At 39.6% G+C, this 22,120-nt stretch overlaps 1 protein-coding gene across 1 annotated transcript in view; it reads right to left on the bottom strand.

The window, feature by feature from the left end:
* MSH2 (mutS homolog 2) overlaps positions 1-22,120 on the bottom strand; it is a 54,479-nt gene that overhangs the window by 28,337 nt on the left and 4,022 nt on the right. Inside the window, exons 4-6 of the mRNA XM_076334732.1 lie at positions 21,831-21,977; positions 20,569-20,718; positions 18,027-18,160 (exon numbers count right to left, since the gene is read on the bottom strand). Of these exons, the coding sequence (XP_076190847.1) occupies positions 18,027-18,160; positions 20,569-20,718; positions 21,831-21,977 (431 nt within the window). The remainder of the gene's footprint in view (positions 1-18,026; positions 18,161-20,568; positions 20,719-21,830; positions 21,978-22,120) is intronic.

The following is a 22,120-nucleotide window of genomic DNA, read 5'->3' as shown; positions in this document are numbered from 1 at the left end:
GGTTTGAGGTGCTTGGGATTCCTGAAGGCAAATATTACCAGTAAAGACCATTGTGAAGAGTTGTGTGAGAAAGAGGTGTGAGAAGCCTTGTCTGGGGCCTCCTCACCTTCACTCAAGAGCTGCATTCAAACTAAGGCATTTGTTCTTGGTTCTCACCTGAGCTATGCTGCAGCCATGCCTGTGCCTGGCCATGCACCCCACTGATCCAGACCGTGATCCACTGACTTGACTTCCTTGCTTCACCTCAGATCATCACTGTAGACTTGCCTGGAGACCCAGACTGTTGGCTAAACCTGGTTACTGTCACCAGATATACCCTGTTTGCCTCAGGCAGGTATTGGAGGACTGCATCCTTATCAATGAGGACACTGTCTCTACCTGCCTTGCTGTCACCATTGATTCCCAGCTTGCCTTCCTTTCAGCCTGCCTTTGCTGCTGCTCCCTGACATTTTGGGTTTATTTAAAGAGTGAAATATATATTCCTTAAGTGCTGAAAGCAAGCATAAATCTCAATGAGAAGTGACAGAGTATTAAATTATATTTTCCCCACTAGAATGTAGGAGAACTTTCATACATTTCTTGCTTTCTTTTTTGCACCAGTTAACATTGTCATCTTTACATATTTTGCATTACTTTGCATTCGCAGTTAAACAAAGAAAGTCAGATATTGTTCATTTTGGAATGCCAGAGTTCAGTGTTCTTTGGTCACACTTCAGGAATAAGAAGCAAGAACTCTGCCCCCTTCAGAGACCTCCACACATAATATACTGTGTTGATTTCTGGTTAATCACATTAACATGCTATCTATCAATATCTTGACTTCAGCAGGGAAGTTAATTTCATTTAGAGACATGCAAGCAGAGAAAGGACAGCTTTCACCACATTATTTCTACTGTTTTGCTTACTGGCAGAAACATGCATCAGTTTCAATAACAGGAACATTTGCATTTGCAATAACAATTTTTTTTTTTTTGTCATTTTGAAAGCAGTAATCTCTGCATTACACCATGCAGTGTTCTGTACAGAGAGATAGACACTTGAAACAGTACACAGAGGTTAACATGGTACACTGCTTCAGCTAATTAGTAAAGACAGTGACTCAAGAAACAAAGGTTTTGTCTAAGGTAACACAAGAGAGAGAGACACCCCTGGACAGGTAGAAGTACATTTCCATATATAAAAAATTCAAAAGGAATGTCCTTCTGTTGCAGAAAGTGTTCTACCCACACCACTCCAGTGAACCTTCTGTACTGCACCGAACAAAATCAATGAAAAAGACAAAAGAAGAATCCTACCTCTACCTTTATCCATTCAACTATTGCCTTAATAAATAAGTTTAAAGATTGACATTGTTGACCCATAATGGTGCTTTATTTCCAAAAAGGATAGGAAACATGGGGAATCTCTAAAAGATACATTAAAGTTTCAGCATGTATACAGAACCTGTGAGAAGTAGACAGGAATATGCTTAAGATACCTACAGAACAAGATTTGGATAAGTAACGTCAAAATAGCCAAATAATTTCCAATTCTGATCCCTGTTGGTGTTTCTGAGCAAAATTTCTAGCTTTCAGGCTTCTGTCAAATGCTTTGGAGGAATAACAAAAATTACATGATTCTGTCACAGCAGATAGATTGTGGGGATTTTTATTAAAGATGGCAATGTACCTAGCAGACCTTACTTAAGACTCACACCACAAACTTTTCTCAGAAGCACCAGCAGCAACAGGTGACCAAACACTTTACAAAGTGTTTTTTTTAATATAAAAAAACCCAAAAAAACAACCCACCAAAGACATCCAATACAACTGCTTAACAGCCTAAATATAAGCCTACTAACCAAATGTCTGCCTACTTTCCCAAGGGGATTACAGAAGAAATAAATCCCATCTGCAGATCTTCCCCTCAAAGTATCTTCAGCCCTGTCAGATCTTACTGAAACTAGGGGCAGTATCTGCCAACTTGTTCCTCTTCATAGGAATCAAGTAACTTGGTCATTTTTAGTCCTGTAATCTGGAAACAATTCCTTTGGCAAAAAACAAGACAGGATTCACTGAAAACTTACAATAAAGCATACCCATATGTTCTTACTGTTACCCTGCTTGGTCTTTAGCAGTTATGGTCATGGCAAACACAAGAGGTTGCACTATTCTGATGTTATATCCTCTCACTTCCCAGGTGATATGCAGGATTTGGAAACCTATTTATTACTTCTCAATTATCAAAATATCACCACACATCAATCCATAAAGAGCCAGTAGTCACAAATACCTTCATATTTTCTTACCTGCAAAGCTGCATGAAGTTCTAGTTTAAAACACCCTTTCTTCACTTAATAGAAGTACTAGGAAGAAAGCAATCCACACATTTGGAGGGTTTATCCAATTATAAAAATGAATTTTAATCTAGAAAAATACTACTCTTGCCTGGGGTAGGAAATCAGGGTTTGGTGGTTTTATCCAACCTACTTAAGCTACAGACTACTCCATGATTTCCACATTAAAATTTCCTGTATAAAAAACTATTTTCTCCGATTTTGATGACCAGTCTCAGACATGCAAGAATGTGCAAAATTCAAGTTTGTCCTCTATATTAGATCCCATCTTGCCCTCTGATAGTTTATGTTTCAGCCCAGAGCATTTAGTTTCTCTTCCAAGAGGTCCTTACACAATCAATAATCCTGGCAGTCATATGCACATGGAATCATGTCTTGAAACGTACTAAATTTTGCACTTGGAAAAGACCAGCAGCAACAGTGTCTATAATGCCACAGTACCTTATCTCTAAAACCCAACTGCACAGAGACTTGCCTTCAACCTGACACACAGATGCCCAGCACCCTTTCTGAATCCATGCAAAGCTCTGTAAGACACAGGCAGATTACATTCATTCTTTCTACACGCGTTGCTTCATATTTATTCTCATTAAAATCCAAACCATCCCTGTTCTGTCCAATCAGTCAGGCTGTTTTGGTTTTCATTAGAAGTTTGGTCCTTACTTGTGTCACCCATAAAAGCGTCAGTACCTTACTAGCCAGCTGCTGTCCTGATCATTAGAGAATATCTCAAATGCAGCTTCTAGACTCTTGAGCTTACCTTTGCCAAGATTAAAACTTTTTTTTTCCTTGTGCCTTTTACACAAACAAACCCTTCACTTTCATCCCACGACTCCCTCGGCTTGTTCAACAACCTCTTGGATAAGAACTTGTCAAAGGCATTTTGAAAGCTCTAATTTATTCTTTTTTTTTTTTTCCTCCTTTGTCCATAACAATGACAAATTCAAAGAATTCTCAGATCAGCATGGTACAATTTTCCTCTGCCAAAACCATACTAATTAGACTAACATCTCATGACCTTCCTAGTACTGTTCTGTCTTCCCCCCCTGTATTTGCCAACCGTGAATATAAGGCTGACAGGTTTGTGTTTGTGCCACATTTTGCATAACCATTTCCCGTATGGTAAGAATACATATAAGGTTGCTGAATAGAAAGGGCTACGTTAAGATAATGCAACTATAAGCCATGCCTAATGCTCACAAGTAATAATGAAATCAAACGACAGGTTGTTTTTAATATAAAGCTTGACTGAGGAAACAAAAAGAGAAAATACAAAAAGAAACAGATTTTAAAAAAATCTAAGAAAGTGTAACCAAACAACAGCTGACAACATTGGATAACTTGTTTCTGCCACACAGCCAAAAGGGAAAGGAAAAAAGGCAAAACTTTCCACCACAGATCTAAGGTAGCACAGTCAAGGTAACAGGAATAATTACAACTAGTGAAACCACACTAGAACATAAATGAAATCTTTGTTTCAAGACGGTTATTTAAATTTGCAAATTAAACCACAAAAACAGAAAACAAAATTTCAGCTAATATAACTGAAAACTAACACAAGTACTTTTCCTGAACTTGGAAATGATAACCCCCTTTTTTTTTTTTCTGCTATTCAAAACCATGGCTGTTTATCAGCTTTTAAGTGCAATAACAAGTAACATTAGGCTTAGTGTGCTCTTCGAGAGAGAGAAAAAAAACCACCTATCTCCAAGTTTCTGTTGGATATTCTGGAATCCAACTGAAAGCATTTCATCCTTTCCCATGTTTTATTGTTGATAAGAGGCATCTCTCGGACCTACTATTAACAGACAAAAGACTAACACTCCACACCAAAAAAAGACAACAAAAATCTGTTTTCAGCCTAATAAATGGCACACACTTTCCCAAGTCTCATCACAATGCTTCCATTCCACCAAGGTTTATATCTCATTTGACATCAGAAAAGACTGCTTCTTCCTTTGCTACATCTATGCAGCACTTTTCATCATAATTTTAAGGTTATTGCACTCAATACTGCTACAACACAGAGGTTGTCAGGAGGGTTTTATTATATTTCTAGGCTTTTACAGAGCTAGATATAGAAGTTTAAGTTAACGGGAAAACATTAATCAAGCCTGATTTGTATACAGATTTCACAGAAGGATGAAAATAATTCTGTCTGTAGCAATAATAACTAAACTAACAGATTAAAATAAAAGACCAGAGTTAGAATGCATAGAATATTTTGAATGTGTGAGTGGAATCAGCCAGCACAAAAAACCTGAACAAACCAGTGAGCTGTACAACAAGCTGAGTTATAAAGCACCTACGTTTTAATCTCTCCTCCACCGACATCCTGCAAAACACTGGGCAGTTCTGCGCCTCTCCGTGCATGCAGGGAAGGAAAACGCTTCCTCCAAGCACCTCTCCTCAGAAAAAGGACTCTGTGGTTTATCATCATATTATGAAACTTGGATCCATATATAACCAGTATTATATATATTTAATAATGAGTAATATATATACTTAATTACTACTACAGAGTAGTAACTTAAAAGCCCAAATTCTGGTAGACATTTTCATGGGGAAAAACTGTGCTAACTAAAAAGTCCACATGACACAAGGAAAAAAGTGTTAACACTGAAATCAAATTAAGAACGCACACTTTTACAGGAGAAGCTGACTTACTTTTAAGAAGATCTTAAAGGTTGTAACTCCCCTGGCTATACAACAGCTGAGACTTCTGAAGAGCATATGTTTGTATTCTCTGCCTGCTAAAGGTTTTCTATGAATACAGAATAAGATCAACTTTTCTGTCCAACTTGATTATAGAGAATTTTATCAGAGAAACGCCACTTACAAAAGCAGTGTATTAAGGACTGCTTTCAGATACGCTAAGACTTTCATGTCACCACAAAAGTTTCAGAATATGCACAGTTATACCAGTTTAGTTTCATATTTCCTTTATACAAAGGAAAGTGGAAAACGCTTAATGTACCATTATTTTGGTTTCCCTCGGGTTTCTTTCAAACTCAGATCTCTTCTGAATCCAATGTAGCTGAGGTAAAGACTCCCTGGACACGGTTAACCCAGATGTATAAAATGATAAATTCTTCTTTTCTAATCCTATAGAAATTACCAGAATAACATAATAAACTACCGCCTGAGGTACTGCCTCTTCAATAGGAGGGCAGCGCAAAGCCAAGCCACCATCTTACCTGTTCTAATGGGGCTTTCTTTTCCACACAAAGCACTTGGGATTTTAACACCCCGGAGGAAGTCCACACTAGAGCAAGTTGCTGTAGTTGATTAAAACCAGCATTTGTGTTTTCCAGCCAGAAATAAGCAAGGCACTATCCTAAGCTCCCTTTATAAAACTTCTCCCTGGTGACCCAATCGTTCCCTAGACAAACATCTTCTCTCTCACAAAAATCAGCTGAAGTCCAGTTGTCACCGCCTCAGGTAAGCGGTAAATATCACCTTAAATTTGCAAAGCTCTTTTCATGACAAAGAACCCCCCCAGTATGCTTTACAGCCTTTGAAGTATCAAAACAGACACCTAAGATGGGCACGCAGGAGCCTAAATCAGATATCCGAAGCCTGATACTGAGAATTACTTTACTCCAGCACACACCTTAGCAGCATAAAAATCACACTGACCATCCCAGGTCATTTTGCCCAATACAATCAGAGTGGTTACATGCATTTATAAAAATAACATTCGAAGTTTCTCAAACAAGCACAAAGAAATAACAATGTAAAAGACCTAGACAACCCACACATGCTTTTGGAAGTGCTTTCTGGCAGCGAGCCTCCAGCTGGTGGCAATATTTACCCAAGCGGCAGGAGCAGCCTTGCAGGGGACTCACCATAAGCACCAGTTCTTCCAGTACTTTGAAGACACAAGATTTGAATCCAGGTTTTTGTTTCATCAACAACTCTGAACATTGCTCTCTGGATGAGTTGTATATATACCTCTCTAGCACACCTTACACATGAGAGGGAATAACCCAAGCAAGGGGTCAAAATCTTTCTGTTATTTTAATGAAATTGGTACAATTTGGCCCTACAATATTGTTAGGGTCCAAAATCTTATGTTTGAGCGAGTGTCACAAGTTATTCATCTGAGTAAGCTCTCTTTCAGCTCTCCCAAATATGCATGCATGCACAAGGGCCTGTAGTTGAGAAACAGACAACCCAGACAATTCCAACAGGCCTGTGCAAGAGGCTTGCGCCCAGGTAAGCAAGGCTTCTTCCTACTCTGTCTGCCACAAAAGCAGCCTGCACCTTCACATGTATTCCCCTCCACACTAAACAGCCCAAGTTGTTCTTCTGTTTCCCGCCTGCTCTTGCCCAAACTGTGTGACCTGTTATCATTTCTTCTTAGCATGCTAGCACAAAGTTGGTTTTGTTTCCTCAGTTAAGAACGTGCTATAAATGCTTCTGTAATATCAAATGACTTCACAGGTTCCCCCCCGAAAATCACTGTTACAACCTAAAAATAGAAAGAGCTAAACTAAAAGATGCGGCTTGCCTAAATAGCAAAACTTTCAAGACAACAGTGAAGGAGTACAACAGCGTATATACATCCTCAATTCAGAATTGAAAGCACATTACTGTTTTATGTGCGGGATGTGAAATTACAAGCTTCTAGCAATGAAGAGATATTGTATAATAGGGCAGATTAACAAAAACAGCAAACCGGGAACAAACAGCCCCACAGTGATGCACTTACAATTTACCTGTAATGCTTGCATTCTTAAAGATAATGCCATCATCCCAATAAAATTATAGCCATCCTTGCACTCTGATGACCTTCCTAGCTTCTTAAAAGATTTTGCAATGATTCCCAGTTCTAGACGCAAACAAAGAGTTTCAAAACTTTTCCTCTGCAGAAACAAAAAAGCCATAGAGACCAAGCATGACCTGGCTCAGCGGTACACAGGCAAGCCACGTAGCATGGAGGAAGAAAAACCGGTAGGCTGGTAAAGGCAGCTGCAGACACCCCAGGTCGATACTGACAGTAATGCTCCCAGTAGCAGCCCCCTCCTTAAACACACATCTTCATTTGCTGTGGCTGTGTTAGCTTTCCACCAGTGAGGCTCCCCTGAGCTAGCTCACTCTGGGGTGGCTCTACCAGCTGTGGACAAGCCCAGTTGTATCTTGATGTTGGCTTAAGCTGCCTAGGAAAATATGCCCTTAAAGCCATGTCCCACAAACACTTCTAAGCTGGCAGAAACCAGCACTGCCACCACAAAAAGCGTGAGGTAGTATTGCTTCCTCCTGCTCTTCTCCACCCTGCCATACTTTCTCCCTCAAGTCAGAAGTGAACTCAATCAAGGGTTCTCAGGCAAGTATCCGATGCCCTCAGGATGTATTTAGTACTAGAAATTGGCCTTCATTCCACTATTACAGGGCAGGTCTTTGGACTGAACTCGCTACTACTGCCTTTTAATCTCAAATGTATAACTTGAAGCAATCATGAATATGCTGACTATTTCTCGCAGCTCTATTGAAGTAGTCCCTTGTAATGCAGAGTCCAAGATTTGAAGGGCAGCTTTAGACCCTAGAGGAGCCACAGAAATCACATTGCACACACTTCCAGAGCAGTGGGTACACAAAGTGTGCTACTAACCAACCAGACAAAAGTGCTCCACATGAGGCTCCCTGCTGTTTAACCTGAAAGATTAAACAACGTAAGAGAAAAACACATTCAAACATCAGTCTCCTGCCTTTTCTCATTTTCCTAATGAGTCCCCAAACCATCCTACCATGAAAACAATACTGGATATTTGCAACCTCAGAACGGTCCGCTTACAGATAAATTTTTAAATTCAATAAACACATTCATTCTTTCAAATAATCAGAGTTCACTCCTCTGCATCAGTTACATTTATATAACATAAAATTAATATTCATCAGGAAAGCAACAGACTCTTTCCCACCCTACATGAATTCCTGCATGTACCATTTGAGTATTATGTCAAAGCATAGAGATAGTAAATTAAAGCCCTGAGATTACATCAGGGGTACCATGCACAAAATAACTATTTTCTATAACAATCAAGCAAAGCTTTGGAAGCTGTTACGTATTGACTGTGAGGCTGCAAGCTAATGAGCTCAGAATAAATAAATAAAAAAAAAAACAAACAGGATTCTCAGAAAAAGCATTGTTAACGCCAATATAATGTTTTCTTCCCCAAAGATACTTATTGAAGCCTTATTTATTCTGAAATAGGTTACCAGTAATTCGCTATTTTTGCACAAGTGTTTAAACATTTTCCAACCCCAGCAGATTCGGCAAGGTAAAGAAGAAAACAATTCTTCAGCAGAAAAATAAAATCTTGGGTCTTATCCTTGCCAGTAAGGTACCACTTGATGCAATTAAGATCTTGCTCCTGAAGCAGACTGCTGCAACAGCAATATTTTTAGACCCTGAGGGAAGGGAGTGCCTGGCATCATTCTGAAGCATATGCAAATAAAGCAGCAGCACACAAGCAGAGCTCGCTTTGCCTCCTCTAGCCAGAAAGCATGTCAAAGCAAAAAACTGCAGGGCTCTGGGGCACGTGCACAAATACCCTACAACAAAAAGTAAGAGAAGCTGAAAGGAAACATTTTTTCTTCGTTTATAAGGCAAGGCTGGCAGCGCTCCTGATGGTACTATCACACACTTATCTCTTCACGTGGCCAAGAGCCGCAGGCTGCAAGCTGTGTTTCAGAGCAATAAGGAGAGGGATCTTCAGGAGCATTTCTACAGGCAGGCGATGCCCACAGCTTGTCAAGGGTCCCACTGTTTCTCTCCAGATAGGACAGAAGGCCACCTATGCTCTGCAGCAGGGACCCGAAGAGGCCTACCAGCATCTCCCTCTCACCAGCTCCCGCTGATGGTTCACTTTGCGGTTGGGACTACTCCATGCTCCCATGGCAGACCAGCCCTGCTCTGCAAGACTTGGGTCCCGAAAATGTTACAACATTTAAAGCAAAAAGTATTGTTCCTATCTATATTCTAAAGAAATCTTCATACACCTGTGCATCCAACCTACACGATCACCCCAGTCACAGTTAAAACCAAAACCAAGTGTCTTTTATTTCCCATTCCACAGCCTGGGTATATTACTTACAGTAACAGTCAGCTATCCAAGTTATAGAAAAGGAAAATAAACCTTCACTTATGTTTCTCAAAAGTTATGTTTCCCAAATAAGAGTAAAGTTTATTTTTTAATTATTACTGAGAACTGCCATTCAGGCTAGAGTTTTATGTAACAGCGCTATTTAGATTTGATTCATCACTCCTCCTCACTCTCAGTTAAGAAATAACAAAATTATTACCCTTAAAGAATTAAACAGCTCCACAGAAGAGAAGCTGGGATAAGAAGGGAAAATTCTCACCTTATAGCAACCTGCTACTTCACAGAATGATAAACTCTGTTCCCAACTTTTAAACATGCATGCTTATTGAAGAAAAAACATACAGAAGATCCATCAGCAAAGTTGAATTTTGACTATAAGATGTTTTACACAGCAAATCCTCTCCCACCTCAAAGACCCAGCACAATCTTGCTGGATTAAACAGCCTCTTACCCTCAAGGAACTTTACAGACAAAAGTGGTAAGAGGATAATTCATAAAACAAGATTCTCTAAGTATCTCCTAAACACTTCAGCAGAGACATGTTTTCTGTCTTCCCAATGTTACAAGAGACTGGATTTATTAATTTATTTCCACGCATACATTATTTTTCATAAAGTTTCCATAGTCTGTCTTCTGTAAGAGCTAAAAAATATTCAAGTAGCGTATTCATAGTGAATTTGTCAGAAAGGCAGCAGGTTTATTGAGCAATGGTAGCCAACAGCTCCATTCCACAGATTCAGACACTTTTCCAATTCGAGGATAGGCAGATATCCAATTTATCCTTCTGTAGCAAGTTTGGTAATCCAACTCACACTATAAATTAATTAGCGTAAGCTCTAAAAAAGTCAAGATACCAAGAGAAAGCAAACACTTACAAGTCAGATCATTAAATCTGAAGAACAGGCTTTTGGTATTGCTTGATCTGCATTTAAGAAGATGTTAATCTTCTCATGTTTATGATGATAGCAGGTCATGGACCAGCTGCAGAGGAGCAAAAGGATTAATTTTAGATGGCAACTTTCCTCACTTTTTCATGGATTAGTTTTCATCAGGTGAACAAGCCAAACCAAATTATTCTGTAGCTATGAGACCAAAAAAAGGAGCAGCAGGAGCTGAAGGCCAGAAAGGCGAACTGGGATTGCCTCTTTTGGCAACTGCCTAGTTTCACTGGATTAGATGCTATACAACACTACATCCTTGATTATTTTAGAATGCTAAATTCCCCATCAAAAGATGAACCAAGCAGCTACGTGAACACTAGTGCCATTGCCAATACCAATAGAACTGGTGACAATCCACGGTCAGGGAAGCATGACTACACCTTTTGATTTAAATAGTTACAGACAGTGTCAGCCAACTATAAAACAACTCAGTGTCACAGGTTGCTGCATGATGCCTAAGGGTCAAAAACAAAAAACCTTCACACTGAATTCTGACCACTGAAGACCAAGGAAATCCTACATACAGAACAGCTAGTGTGAGCAAGCGTCAAGGACATGAAGGCAAAAATATCCTAATTTAAATAAAGACAAAAACAACCAGTTTCACAATTTTTTTAACATTGCCATTTCATCAACATAGTATTTAGGCTTCTGGAAAACAAATGCCCATCTTTTAAGAACTACTAACAAACCTCCATTTCTTATATGATAACAAAGAACAATGGAGACAGCAGAGCAAGAACTCATCAAGTACTGTACAGTCATGGGCAAGTTTATAAACTCCATATAGTGAAACTGCCCCACCCAAAACCTTCCAGAGAAACCAAAGGTGGAAAACAGCTAAGGCTGCTTCTCAGCATAATGCCTTACACTGCGGAGGTTTTCTGCCAGTCTTCCTTTTTAATTAAATACAGCATTTTGGGATCCAGTGATAAAACAATATTACTGCATGGTCTTGAAAAACTAGAGACAGCTGAGGAAAGGTATTTCCATTATTATTTTTTTGTGTTTTACTCCTTGCAAGTTTCCATACATTATTAAAATTAAGAGGTTAAGTTTATTACACTCCATCAACACTAACACTCTTTTAAATTGCTAACCTGTGCATTTCCTTAAACTAGTGCAGACTAAGAGCATACTGAACAAGTTCTATTTCTTTGCCGTAAAAAAACAAATATTTCTTCATTTGCATTCATTCTGTACAGAGGAGAAACTCAAAACTGTACGTAAACAAAACACTAAAGACTTTTACAACCCTTATACATGATAAATGAAATGAAATTACAAGTCAAGACAAAATTATCTTGCCAAGAGCTTCCGTTGCAGTTTCCTAATATGCCACCTTTCTAATGTTTGTGGATATAAATTAAACAGAGCAGAAACAATGAAAGTTCACTGTTCTTTCATGGAGAATATACCATATTCCTATATACAATGTTCAAATTAGTGACCACCAAGGATACTGTGACAAACCAGAGAGCTTTGCACATGTACATAGTAAAAGTTTTCATATGGTCACACTCTTTAACTGGAAACTTCATTAACTTACAGCTGTGATTTTTAAAATAAATAAATAAATAAATAAATCCTGAATAATTAAACACAGATTCTAAGTAAAATTTAACTGCTGCAGTAATTACCATCCACCTCCTTTTGGCAGGCTGAGAGCAAAAGAACAGTATGGCAGCTACAGATTCACATCTCCCTAAATAAACAGCAATTTGATTATTTCTTAAAAATCTGAAAAACAATTTGATGTTCCAACCAAATTTTAGTTTAATTTTCATTTCCCTTGAGCCTCAAAATTCAGATGCAAAAGAAACTGGCTAAAAGCTTAATCCTTCTATTTATTTTGCACCAAGTAAGGACTTGTCAAGATGAAGTGGGTGAGCTGGTATCAACTAGGAGATACTATGACTACCTGCTCCAGTGCTGCACCACTGAATGCCACCTATAATTTACAGATTTGCAATGCTGATACAGCTGATCCTTGACCTAGAAGGCAAATGATTTGGATAACATGCAGAATACAAACAGCTTTCAGGCACTTCTCCAGCTCAAACAGCAACATTGTCTCTCCCCACACCTGAGGGGGTCATGAAAGGACTCTTTTTCAGCTCTTATTTACATCCCCCTGTTCCCTCCTCAAACAAGAAAACTAAAACCAAGTCTCTTGCAACACAAGAATCTAAGCTTTTTAATAGGTTTCAAGCACCTGGGATTTTGATGGAAATTCCTTCCGAAAGACGTGGCCTGACATGTGCTTGACTAGTAGAGCTTTTGTTTAATGTTTCTCAACAGCACTCACTGTCCACCTCAGTTTTACAAGCAAACCCAAATGAAACTACAGGTTATCTAGTAGTTTTCAAAACAGTAAACGTAGGTGAAGGGAGGGGAGAGGATTAAAGAAGCAGCATTGAGAGCTTCACACTCCAAACATTTCTCTAGGGGACTTAGAGATGATAACTTTTGGAATGACAAAGGTGACATTTTTCTAACATTTCTAGAGGCTTATTGGGAAGCCAACACCATTTTCATGTCACTGGAATGACAACTTCTTTCATACGAAGTATTTATTGCATCATGATCTGCATGACAATAACAAATCACATTTCTGTCTTCCAACTAGCTCAGATTCAACCTGTATTTCAGAAGCTTCTCTACAGGCATTAGGGGCACTCCCAGCATTTAACGTGCATTTTAATTAAGCCATTTAGACAAAGCTCCAAGTTGGTCACATTATCCCCTCCCTTACTGAGGACACAGGCCACCACCTACTAATTTAACTGCCTGAAATCAGTCTGTTGCTGTGAAGAAGTACTGACCTGTACTCAGAAAAGTGATGAAGGTCTTTCCAGAGCTGCTAACCATAATGACAGAAGCAACAAAGCCTATCTGCAATGCTTTGCAGGGACAGCTGCAGGTTAGAAAAGAACACAAAAGTAGTGAAAACCTATCGCAGAACAATTTACATTGGAAGGGCACTCAAGGCCTCTAGTTCCAGCCCTTGCTCAAAACAAGGCTAATTTCAGCTGAACACTGAACAAGAACAGAAATCCCTCCATCTCTCTGAGCACACACCAGAGTCTAACCATCCTCATGGTGAAGATTTTTTTTCTTTATATCCAGCTGGAGGGTCCTTTGGTGAAGTTGGTGTCTGTTTTGTCTCATGCTTTTGCTGTGCCCTTACAAGAAGCACCTGGCTTCACCTTCTCTGTGACTCCCACCCACTAGGCAGCTGAAACCAGCAGTTAGGTCTGCCCCTTAGTCTTCTCTTCTCCAGGCTACACACCCAGCTCCCTCAGTCTCTCCTCACACACCACGTGCTGCAGCCCATGATCCTGCTCAGTGGCTTTCCGCTGGACCGGCTCCTGTTTGTCCATCCACCTGTACTGCAAAGCCCCACACTGGATACAATACTCTAGATGCAGCCTCACAGCTACCAAGCAGATGTGAACAATCACGTTCCTCAACCTGCTCTTACTAGTGGAGCCCGGTGCGCAGTCACCCTTTGCTGCTGCCAGGGCACACTGACGACTTGTCTGCCAGCATGTACAAAGATGCAAGTATTGTGCTTCACTCCCGTGGGTGCCGGGGTGGTTCAAGTCCTCCAGGAGAGCCAGGGCCTACGATCATGTTTCTTCCTGTTGTCTCAAGGCGGCTTTGCCCGCTTCTTCATCTTGATGGGGCAGGTGTGCTGCAGATGCTCACTGTAATGCCCCCCAACCTTGCTGTCCCATAATCCTGACCCATAAGCTCTTGATAGGCCCGCCGCCCCCCCCTGCAGCAGAGCTCTGCGCATTCAGGCCATACCTCTGCAGAAACACAACCCCTCCATCTCCCCTGCCCAGCCTTCGTAAAGAGCACTACAGCACTCCAGCTCCTTGATCACATTTCTGCAATCTGAGGGAGATCAAAGGCCTGCAACGCACACAGACTTCTCATTTCACCTGGCTGTTTCTCATCAGTGCTGTGTATTCCTGTACACCCGAGATGAGCCCCCAGTCACACAGCTTCTGAGCTATCCCATATGCATTACCCCACTCTGTCCCTCCATTTATCTGCTAGAGAAAGCATGTTAGGTTAACTTATTACTAAATAAAGCCCTGTAAAGGCATTCAAGCCTGCCTATACCAGCTAGCAACAAGTTGGGGTTTTTTTCATTTTTAAACAAGCTGCTACTTTAATTGTCGTTCAAGACTGATTCATGAGAATGTTCTACAAACTTGGAAATTTTACCCTGCTAGCCACTGATTCACCTCAAGCTTCCTAAATCTATTACTTTGTGACTCTGCTAGAGATAGGACTGGTTTCTACAATTTGGCCCCCTGAAGCACAGTATTTAGGAACACAAGAGAAAAGCTCAAAATAGGCTTGAATCAGGACAAGTGATGTTAGAGTACAGCCTGTAACTCCTCTGGAACTGAAATCCCTGCACCTTTTCTACTGCAGAACATAGACATGTAAGAGGTTCAGCCACAGTATGCATAGAGGAATAAAAATGTCAGCTGGAATTTCATATTTGTGCTGTGCACAAGTGTCAGATAGCACTTCCCCCCAAAAATAGAAAAAATATATATATTCAGCACAAGTTCCCTTCTCAGGGCATAACAAGCACTATTTTACATTCTGCCACATTTCTCAGATTTTCCAGTATCTGAAAAACAAACATTACATACTGAAGTTGCTTGCTGTATCGCAGTCAATCGTGTTATGCAATTAATAGATGTATTTGCACTTCCTGTCTCTGCAACTACATTTCAATTTCAGAAATATTCTGACTATAAGACAAGGAGCAAGAACCTTATCTACCTGCCTTCTGAACACACCACATGGGAGAAGTAAGGCTGTATCTTGTATGCTTATGACTGATAATTATTTTTTTAATCATGGAAAACCAGCCAGACATGGGCAGAACCCCATGTCTTTCAAGACAGACAAGTATCAGGAACCCCTGTTTTCTTAGTCCTCATTAGGAGCTGTTCCAGTTGATAGACATTATTTTATCTGAAGCATAGGCAATACGTACTTTAATTTGTGTTGTTACTAGTCCATATTAACCATAGATACAGTGACACAACACTGTGTTCTATTTATCCATAAACGTTAACAACACATTGCAGGTTACAAACTACTGAAAGATGATCCATTTAGCTCCAAAAGATGACTTGCACCACCTACAGATCTTAACAGAGGGTTGCAAGAGTCTAACTGACAAGTTTTTTTAAATAGTCAGACATCCATTCTACACTACTGGAATAAAAGTTAAGTCAAAATACCTCTTGAATAAGCAAAACAACAGGCCTACTCCAAAACACTGTCATCTACCATCAGTCCAACCTGGGTAGTTTAGCCTAGTTTGATAAGAGGTTTGCGCTGATTAGTGTTAAATGGGGTGCTTTAATGTGGCACACTTCAAGCTAAGAAATAATCAGTAACTCACCTTGACAACAAAGGAAGCACTGCTTTTCTGTGAACAGTAAAGTCCAGATATTTCCTTCTCAAATTATTATATGCTCTAAATTATAGTTTGTAATTCTTAAAACAGCCACAATATACAGTAGAGCATATAGAAAACAACTCAGCGACCGCCAATCTTTCCAAAGATAATTGAATCTGTCAGTACATCTCATCAGTCCCGCTAACAGCTTCTCTTATTATGCTTGTTCCTTTGGATTAAAAAAAAAAAAAAAAAAGAACATTCCTACACGCTTTGAACAGCATTAAGATTGGGAAGATGGCACACCAGCAGCTTATGAGTAAAATACCTTGCTTTTATCCCAAAGCCAAAGAATTACATTCACCAAACTAGTACTTGAAAGCAAGATGCGTTAAAGACAGGCTTAGCTACGCTGCAGAATAAACTGCAAAGTATGACTGTAGTCATACTATAGTATTTCACTGTCTGTAAGTACAGATTGAAACAAACTACTTTTACCAAATCGCAACCCTGATGATTCTATGGCTGGGCATGATACAGGAAGATACCAATGGACCTCTTTCAACCTCGTAACACTTGGACACACCAACCTTTACAAGCTTCTCTAAGAGCTTAACTCCATTGAATTACTCCCCTCCTCCTTTAAATATAGCTTTTCCTAAATGCTGTCAACATTAGCCATACAGAATCGCAAAACAAAATGTGGAAATTATCATAACCTCTACAGAACAGGTCAAGTTACATTTTCTGCCTATAATTTAACCCCAGCTTTATAAAGAAAACACCATCTCTCTTCCAAACTTGCAGGACTTCTGATGCACAGTAATGAGCAAACAAGTCTGATACCAAAGTTAAAATTTCCAATGTTTACTTTGACATAAGAAAACTACAAATGGGAGTAATAACTTTCAAAATCTTAAAACCAACATAACCATAAAATTAAAGTTGGCTTAGATCTTAGGATCCAAAACTAAGAGAAATAGATGATCCTGGGCACATAATCAAGAACTAATGATGAAAGCATTCAATAAACCTGGGGACAAACATTTCAGTGTCACATTAATAACACTTCTAGGTGTGCTCTGATCAAGTTACTAGGTACCATTCTGCAAATGATTAGAGAAAGTAGAAAAAAATTGTTGAAGAGAAGCAGAATAACTCAGTCTCCACAAATCTAGAGAGAAAACTACTCTTTGCATAACTCCTTTAAACGTCAATGTGCCCAAGCCAAAATTTATTTTTTGGTAGTAGCGATCTGTGCTAAAGCCCAACAGCATATACAGACATACCTGTAATGCCTTATCTGAAGAATGAGCCTCAGACAAAGTATCAAAGTTAAATTCAGTTTTCTAGCCTCTTCTGCTTTGTCAAGATACACATTAATATACATTTTGCGATGCATTAACATGCTGTTCACTTGAGTTGTATGAACTTTGGTTTTGTATGATAAGCTATATTTAGCACAAGTTTAAAAAAAGTGTAGCTTTTGTCTCCATGGTGAACATAATCAAGAGATAAACACACACACTGTAGGAATATGGCCATTGCAGTTTTTCTTTCTGAAGGATTGAGAATTATCTGTACATTCTCAGCAGAGATTTGCCAAATTCTCTAAGGCTTCGTATCAACTGATACTACTACCTACTGGTAGGGCAGACGCACGATGACAGGCAGCAGTATGAAAGAGCAAGGAAGAAAGAGACCACTCATATTTGGGCCACAATATCTAGGCAAGATATGGTAAGAGTGCCCCACTGCAATCAAAGGTAGTTTTTTTCTGGAAATAGGAAGAGGTCACTACTGCTTAATGGCTTGGGTGTTTTGTTAATTTTCTTTTTAATTGATAATCTGGAAGTGACATCAAAACATTATTACACAGACTGAGCATTTGCCATATGAATAATAGTTAGGAAGTGGCTGCTACATTGCCTTAGCCTGTAGCATGAATCATTTGACGACCTAAACATATCTTTAAAATGTGATAACTGTAAAAAGCATTTAATCTAACAGTAACCTGTCAATTTGCATCTCAGGGAAAAATGTTTTCTGCTCTGTTTAACTACAGTGTGTTACAAGATAGCACATAAAAACCTCCAACCACCATTATTTCTTGGTTGTAGTATTTTGTGCTTAAAAAGAAAGAGCCTTCTCTAAAATAGTTACTAACTTGCGTAAGTCTATCAAACACATAATACTGTTACCTTTCTTCAATTCTATTCTTGTCCATAAGCGGTTGTTTGATCCACTGATTAACTAGTCTTTGTCCTTGAGGGGTTCTGCATTTATTTAGTAAACCAGCTAGAGACTGTGCAGTGTTAGCATTTTCCACAGAACTCTGGAAAGAAGGAAAAAAAAAAAGTTAGTGAAGTTTATTGACACCCACTGAACGGCACTCAACTTTGCTCCCTTGGAACAGATCAGTGTTTTTTCTGTACTCAACTTGGCACCCATCAAAAAAGGCCAATGAAACAGCACGGCATTAAAGTACTTACACTCTGGTCCCTGGAACATGGCGAACAAGGAATAGGTTTGGCCATTTTGAAACTAGCTGACTGAACAGGAAAGTTAGAAAGATACCTAGTCACTGGGCAGTTTGCCCTTTGAATAGGAAAAGTGGAAATACACCTAGATATTTGCTAGTTTGCCCTTTGTAAGGTCAAAAAATAGGGGTCCTGTCCATCAAAAAAAGCAGCAAGAAACAAGACTTGGGTTCAAGAGTTTTGGTTGGAGGTCTTTGAGGGGTGCCGGGGCGGGGACACAACAGAATGAGGCAACGGGAGAGAACACAGTTATCCAAATTCTATCAAGCTGCCCCAGATCATCTTTGGAGTACTATAAACATCTCTAAACTTACTCTGTTCAGATTATAGTTCACTATCTATAATTTAGGTTTATATTAACTGGACTCAAGACAGCCTTTTGGGCATTTTTCTTGGGGTTTTGTTTGTTTGTTGCACAAAAAGCTAGGAAGCAAAAATTTTGTTTAACATTGAAAAACAGCAAACAAGCTTGTTTCAACTCTTAACGTTGAAATTAAAATCTCAACCCTCTCTACCCAAGAACACCTGCAATTAAAACAACAGGAAAGCATTCAACCAGGAGCAGATCTGGATGCCTGTAAACAACTGGGATGTAGAACTAGCATCACCACAACAGTGAGAAGGTATACTGACACATTTAACCCCTGGAATATCTAATCTCCAAAGTGGATGTGCCTATTTTCAGTGTTCTGGACAGTATTACAGATGAAAAACTTCTGAATCCAAGAAAGTGTCACAGAGTACATATATTATACACGAATAACCTACTTCAGCACATCCAAGTTGGAAGGCTACAGTTTCATATATAACCAACTGCATCTGCTGCACCATAAGAACTCTATCTACATACCTCACAGAGCAACTCAAATTACAAAATATTTTGCCTTTGCTTTAGTGCCTGCCCAAAAACCTCCCCACAGACAGCCTGCCACACAGACAACAACACAGCTTCCCGCTACATGGCAAACCCCTCGTTCCAAAGGTCGCAACAGCCCCTAAAGACAGACATGGCAGTGTATTTCCTATCACAAAACACCTAACACCTGCAAGGACTTATAAAGGGATGTAGCTAAGACAGTGTTGAACTTCCTAGAACACCTCCATAAAGCTTGAGAAGAGATATAATTTTTGCTTCATCCCCTAGACAGTGGCAAAGATTCAGGAAATAAAGAAAAAAAAAACAAAAACGAAAACAACTCAGAACATCTCTCTCCAGGGTTAACCAGCTCAGATGCTGAACATAACCTCTTTTTTCCTCCAGAAATCCCTCTAAGATAAACAGCGGACCATATTCATGATTTCTTCCTATAAATCTGAAACTCAAGCAGATTAGCTCCAAGCAAAGATCACTAAGCAGGGTTTACTAACATGAAAACAAAAGAGAAAAGCTGATACAATGCACCACTTTGAGCCCACATTTTCCTACAACTATAAAAAGGGGCAAAGCAGAAAAACAGATGTGGTGTGAGGTATGGAGGAGACTGGTAACCTGCTTGGATTTGTAGAAAATGTGTGTGAAAAGTAAAATTGACACTGGCCAGTTAGCATGCCACGGTGCTTTCAGAATGTTCTTAAGTACTGCCCTGTTCATTGTCCAGCCTGCTGCAGCCAGCCCTCCCTTTCCATCACCACCAGCAGTACTCCTGCCAATGCTTCCTGTTCCCCTAACACTATCTAATTCAGGCTCCTATCTTCTTTTCCCCAAAACAGCACTACTGAATAAAGCAACCGTGCTTTGGAGTTCCCTATCATACCACAAAACTACTACTCCTCCCCTCCCACGCCCCCAGTCTACTCCTGCCTGGAGATGTGAACTTCTCTGACTAAAACCAAGGAAAGACAAAGCATTCCCCGCACTGCTTAGCCAGACTCCTCAGCACCTACAAGCATGAGGTACTTCTACGGCTCTTCCAATATCTGCATTCTACATAGACCCTCGTTTGTGGCCACTTCCTACCTCCTTGATGATCTTTTCTTCTACACTCAAAGTAAGCTAACAAAAAACAAAAACAAAAAAGGTGGTGACAGTGGCTAACAGTGTTTACAACACACACTGTACAGGAGTAGCTGAAAACAAAGCTAAAACATAGAAGTTGCCATTAATCAGGACCTGGGGAGCTTCGACTAGGCAGTCAGGCTACTTACCAAGCAGCTAAATAAGTATATTGAAAAACACTTACCAATTCAAGTGTGCATTTCTTACCTGAAAAAGGTTGAGGGCTTGAACAGCTGCATTATCTAGAACCATATATTGACTAAGATCAAAAGTAGTCAGTTCAAATTGTCCAAAATTAGACTCATCTGACAGCAACTCTAAAAACTTGATAATGGCCGACAAAGACGAAACAGCAACCTGAAGTTTAAAAAAAAAAAAAAAACCCACAACGTTTAGTTAAAAACACTCCTGAATCGGGGAGTATTTGACAAATGCCCCTCGAAAATTACAGTCGGGGAAGACTTTGAGCCATGCCAATTCCAACAGGGTATGACAGACTCATCCTGTTTGACAAGACTTAATTTTCATAGGGACATTGTATGGCACTGCAGCGTCTTTCTAGGTAGGTGCAAGAACAACGAACTAGACATTTGCATAATCTGATAAACAAAATGTGAAGTGCACGCCTCGCCAGCTTTCCAAAGCTGCTATCAGGATGTTTCTGGCTCAGGAACACAAACAAGTTATTGCAGATAAATGAGATATCATGGATCATCTCAGGACATGGTTTCAGGGTTAGTTTTCAGCCAGAACAAGGATCCAATCTGACTCACTACACGGCGTTACAAACACTAGGGCCAGCACAAAAGAGAGGCAGCAGCATGACTGACTTGTTCAGCTGCAACACACTTCAAACAATTTTAACCTGTTATGAAATCACACACTAAGGGAGAATAACTCTGTACCTCACACCTGCAGTAAGCATCAGCAGTGAAGGGCATTTTAAAACATGTTTATCTCAAGCAAATTACCTCTTGTTTGCAGCTAACAAACATGTTCAGTTCACATGCAGGCACTAAATCATATGCTTGAGCCATAAGATGATATAAAACACAAAAATATTATCATAAACATTACTTTGTTTTCAAATACCAATTTTCCTGTCATGCAAAATAATCGAAGTATTGTATTTCAGTCCTTAGGCTAGACAGATTACGAATACGAAGCACCTCTTGTGCACAGTCTATTTGCTTACCAGAGTTTACTACTTCAGAGAGGTAAGTGAAGGGTTTTCTCATTTTTTTTTCAGGACCCCTGGAATCCAACTTTGACACAGACTCAAGCTGAGCAGAACTGCTAAACGCTTCAGCAAGAATATAGTTTAATATACCATGGGTTGTACAATATACTTTCCCAGAAGTATGGGAATCCAGCATAAAACAGGACCAGTGGAGATCAGCTCACAACAGGTGCACACACCACTCTGCTTCTAAAAAACAGGAGCACATTAAACATTGCTCTGTGCTCACCTGCTTTTCCATCTCTGGCAATGCTGCACTATTCATTTGTTCTTCTTTTTTTGATTTTAACAAGCGATTGAGATCCTGAACAATATCTTTTGTTGTGAAATCCGCCTTCTTCCTGTCTGTAATCAGGATTCCTCCCCTCTGAATAACCTGTTGTCCATAAACACACAGTTTTATTACTTTCAATATTCAGGGGACAGATGTTCATCACAGAGGAGCAAACCCTGAAGAGAGATTTATTTACTGCTAGGTTGCAGAGAGAATGACAGACAAGATTTTACCCTTAGAACAAC

Source organism: Aptenodytes patagonicus, chromosome 3 (assembly GCF_965638725.1).
Source record: "Aptenodytes patagonicus chromosome 3, bAptPat1.pri.cur, whole genome shotgun sequence".
In the NCBI taxonomy this organism is placed as follows: Eukaryota; Metazoa; Chordata; class Aves; order Sphenisciformes; family Spheniscidae; genus Aptenodytes; species Aptenodytes patagonicus.
The sequence above is the reverse complement of the archived record's forward strand: the minus strand, read 5'-3'. Positions and strand labels throughout refer to the sequence as shown.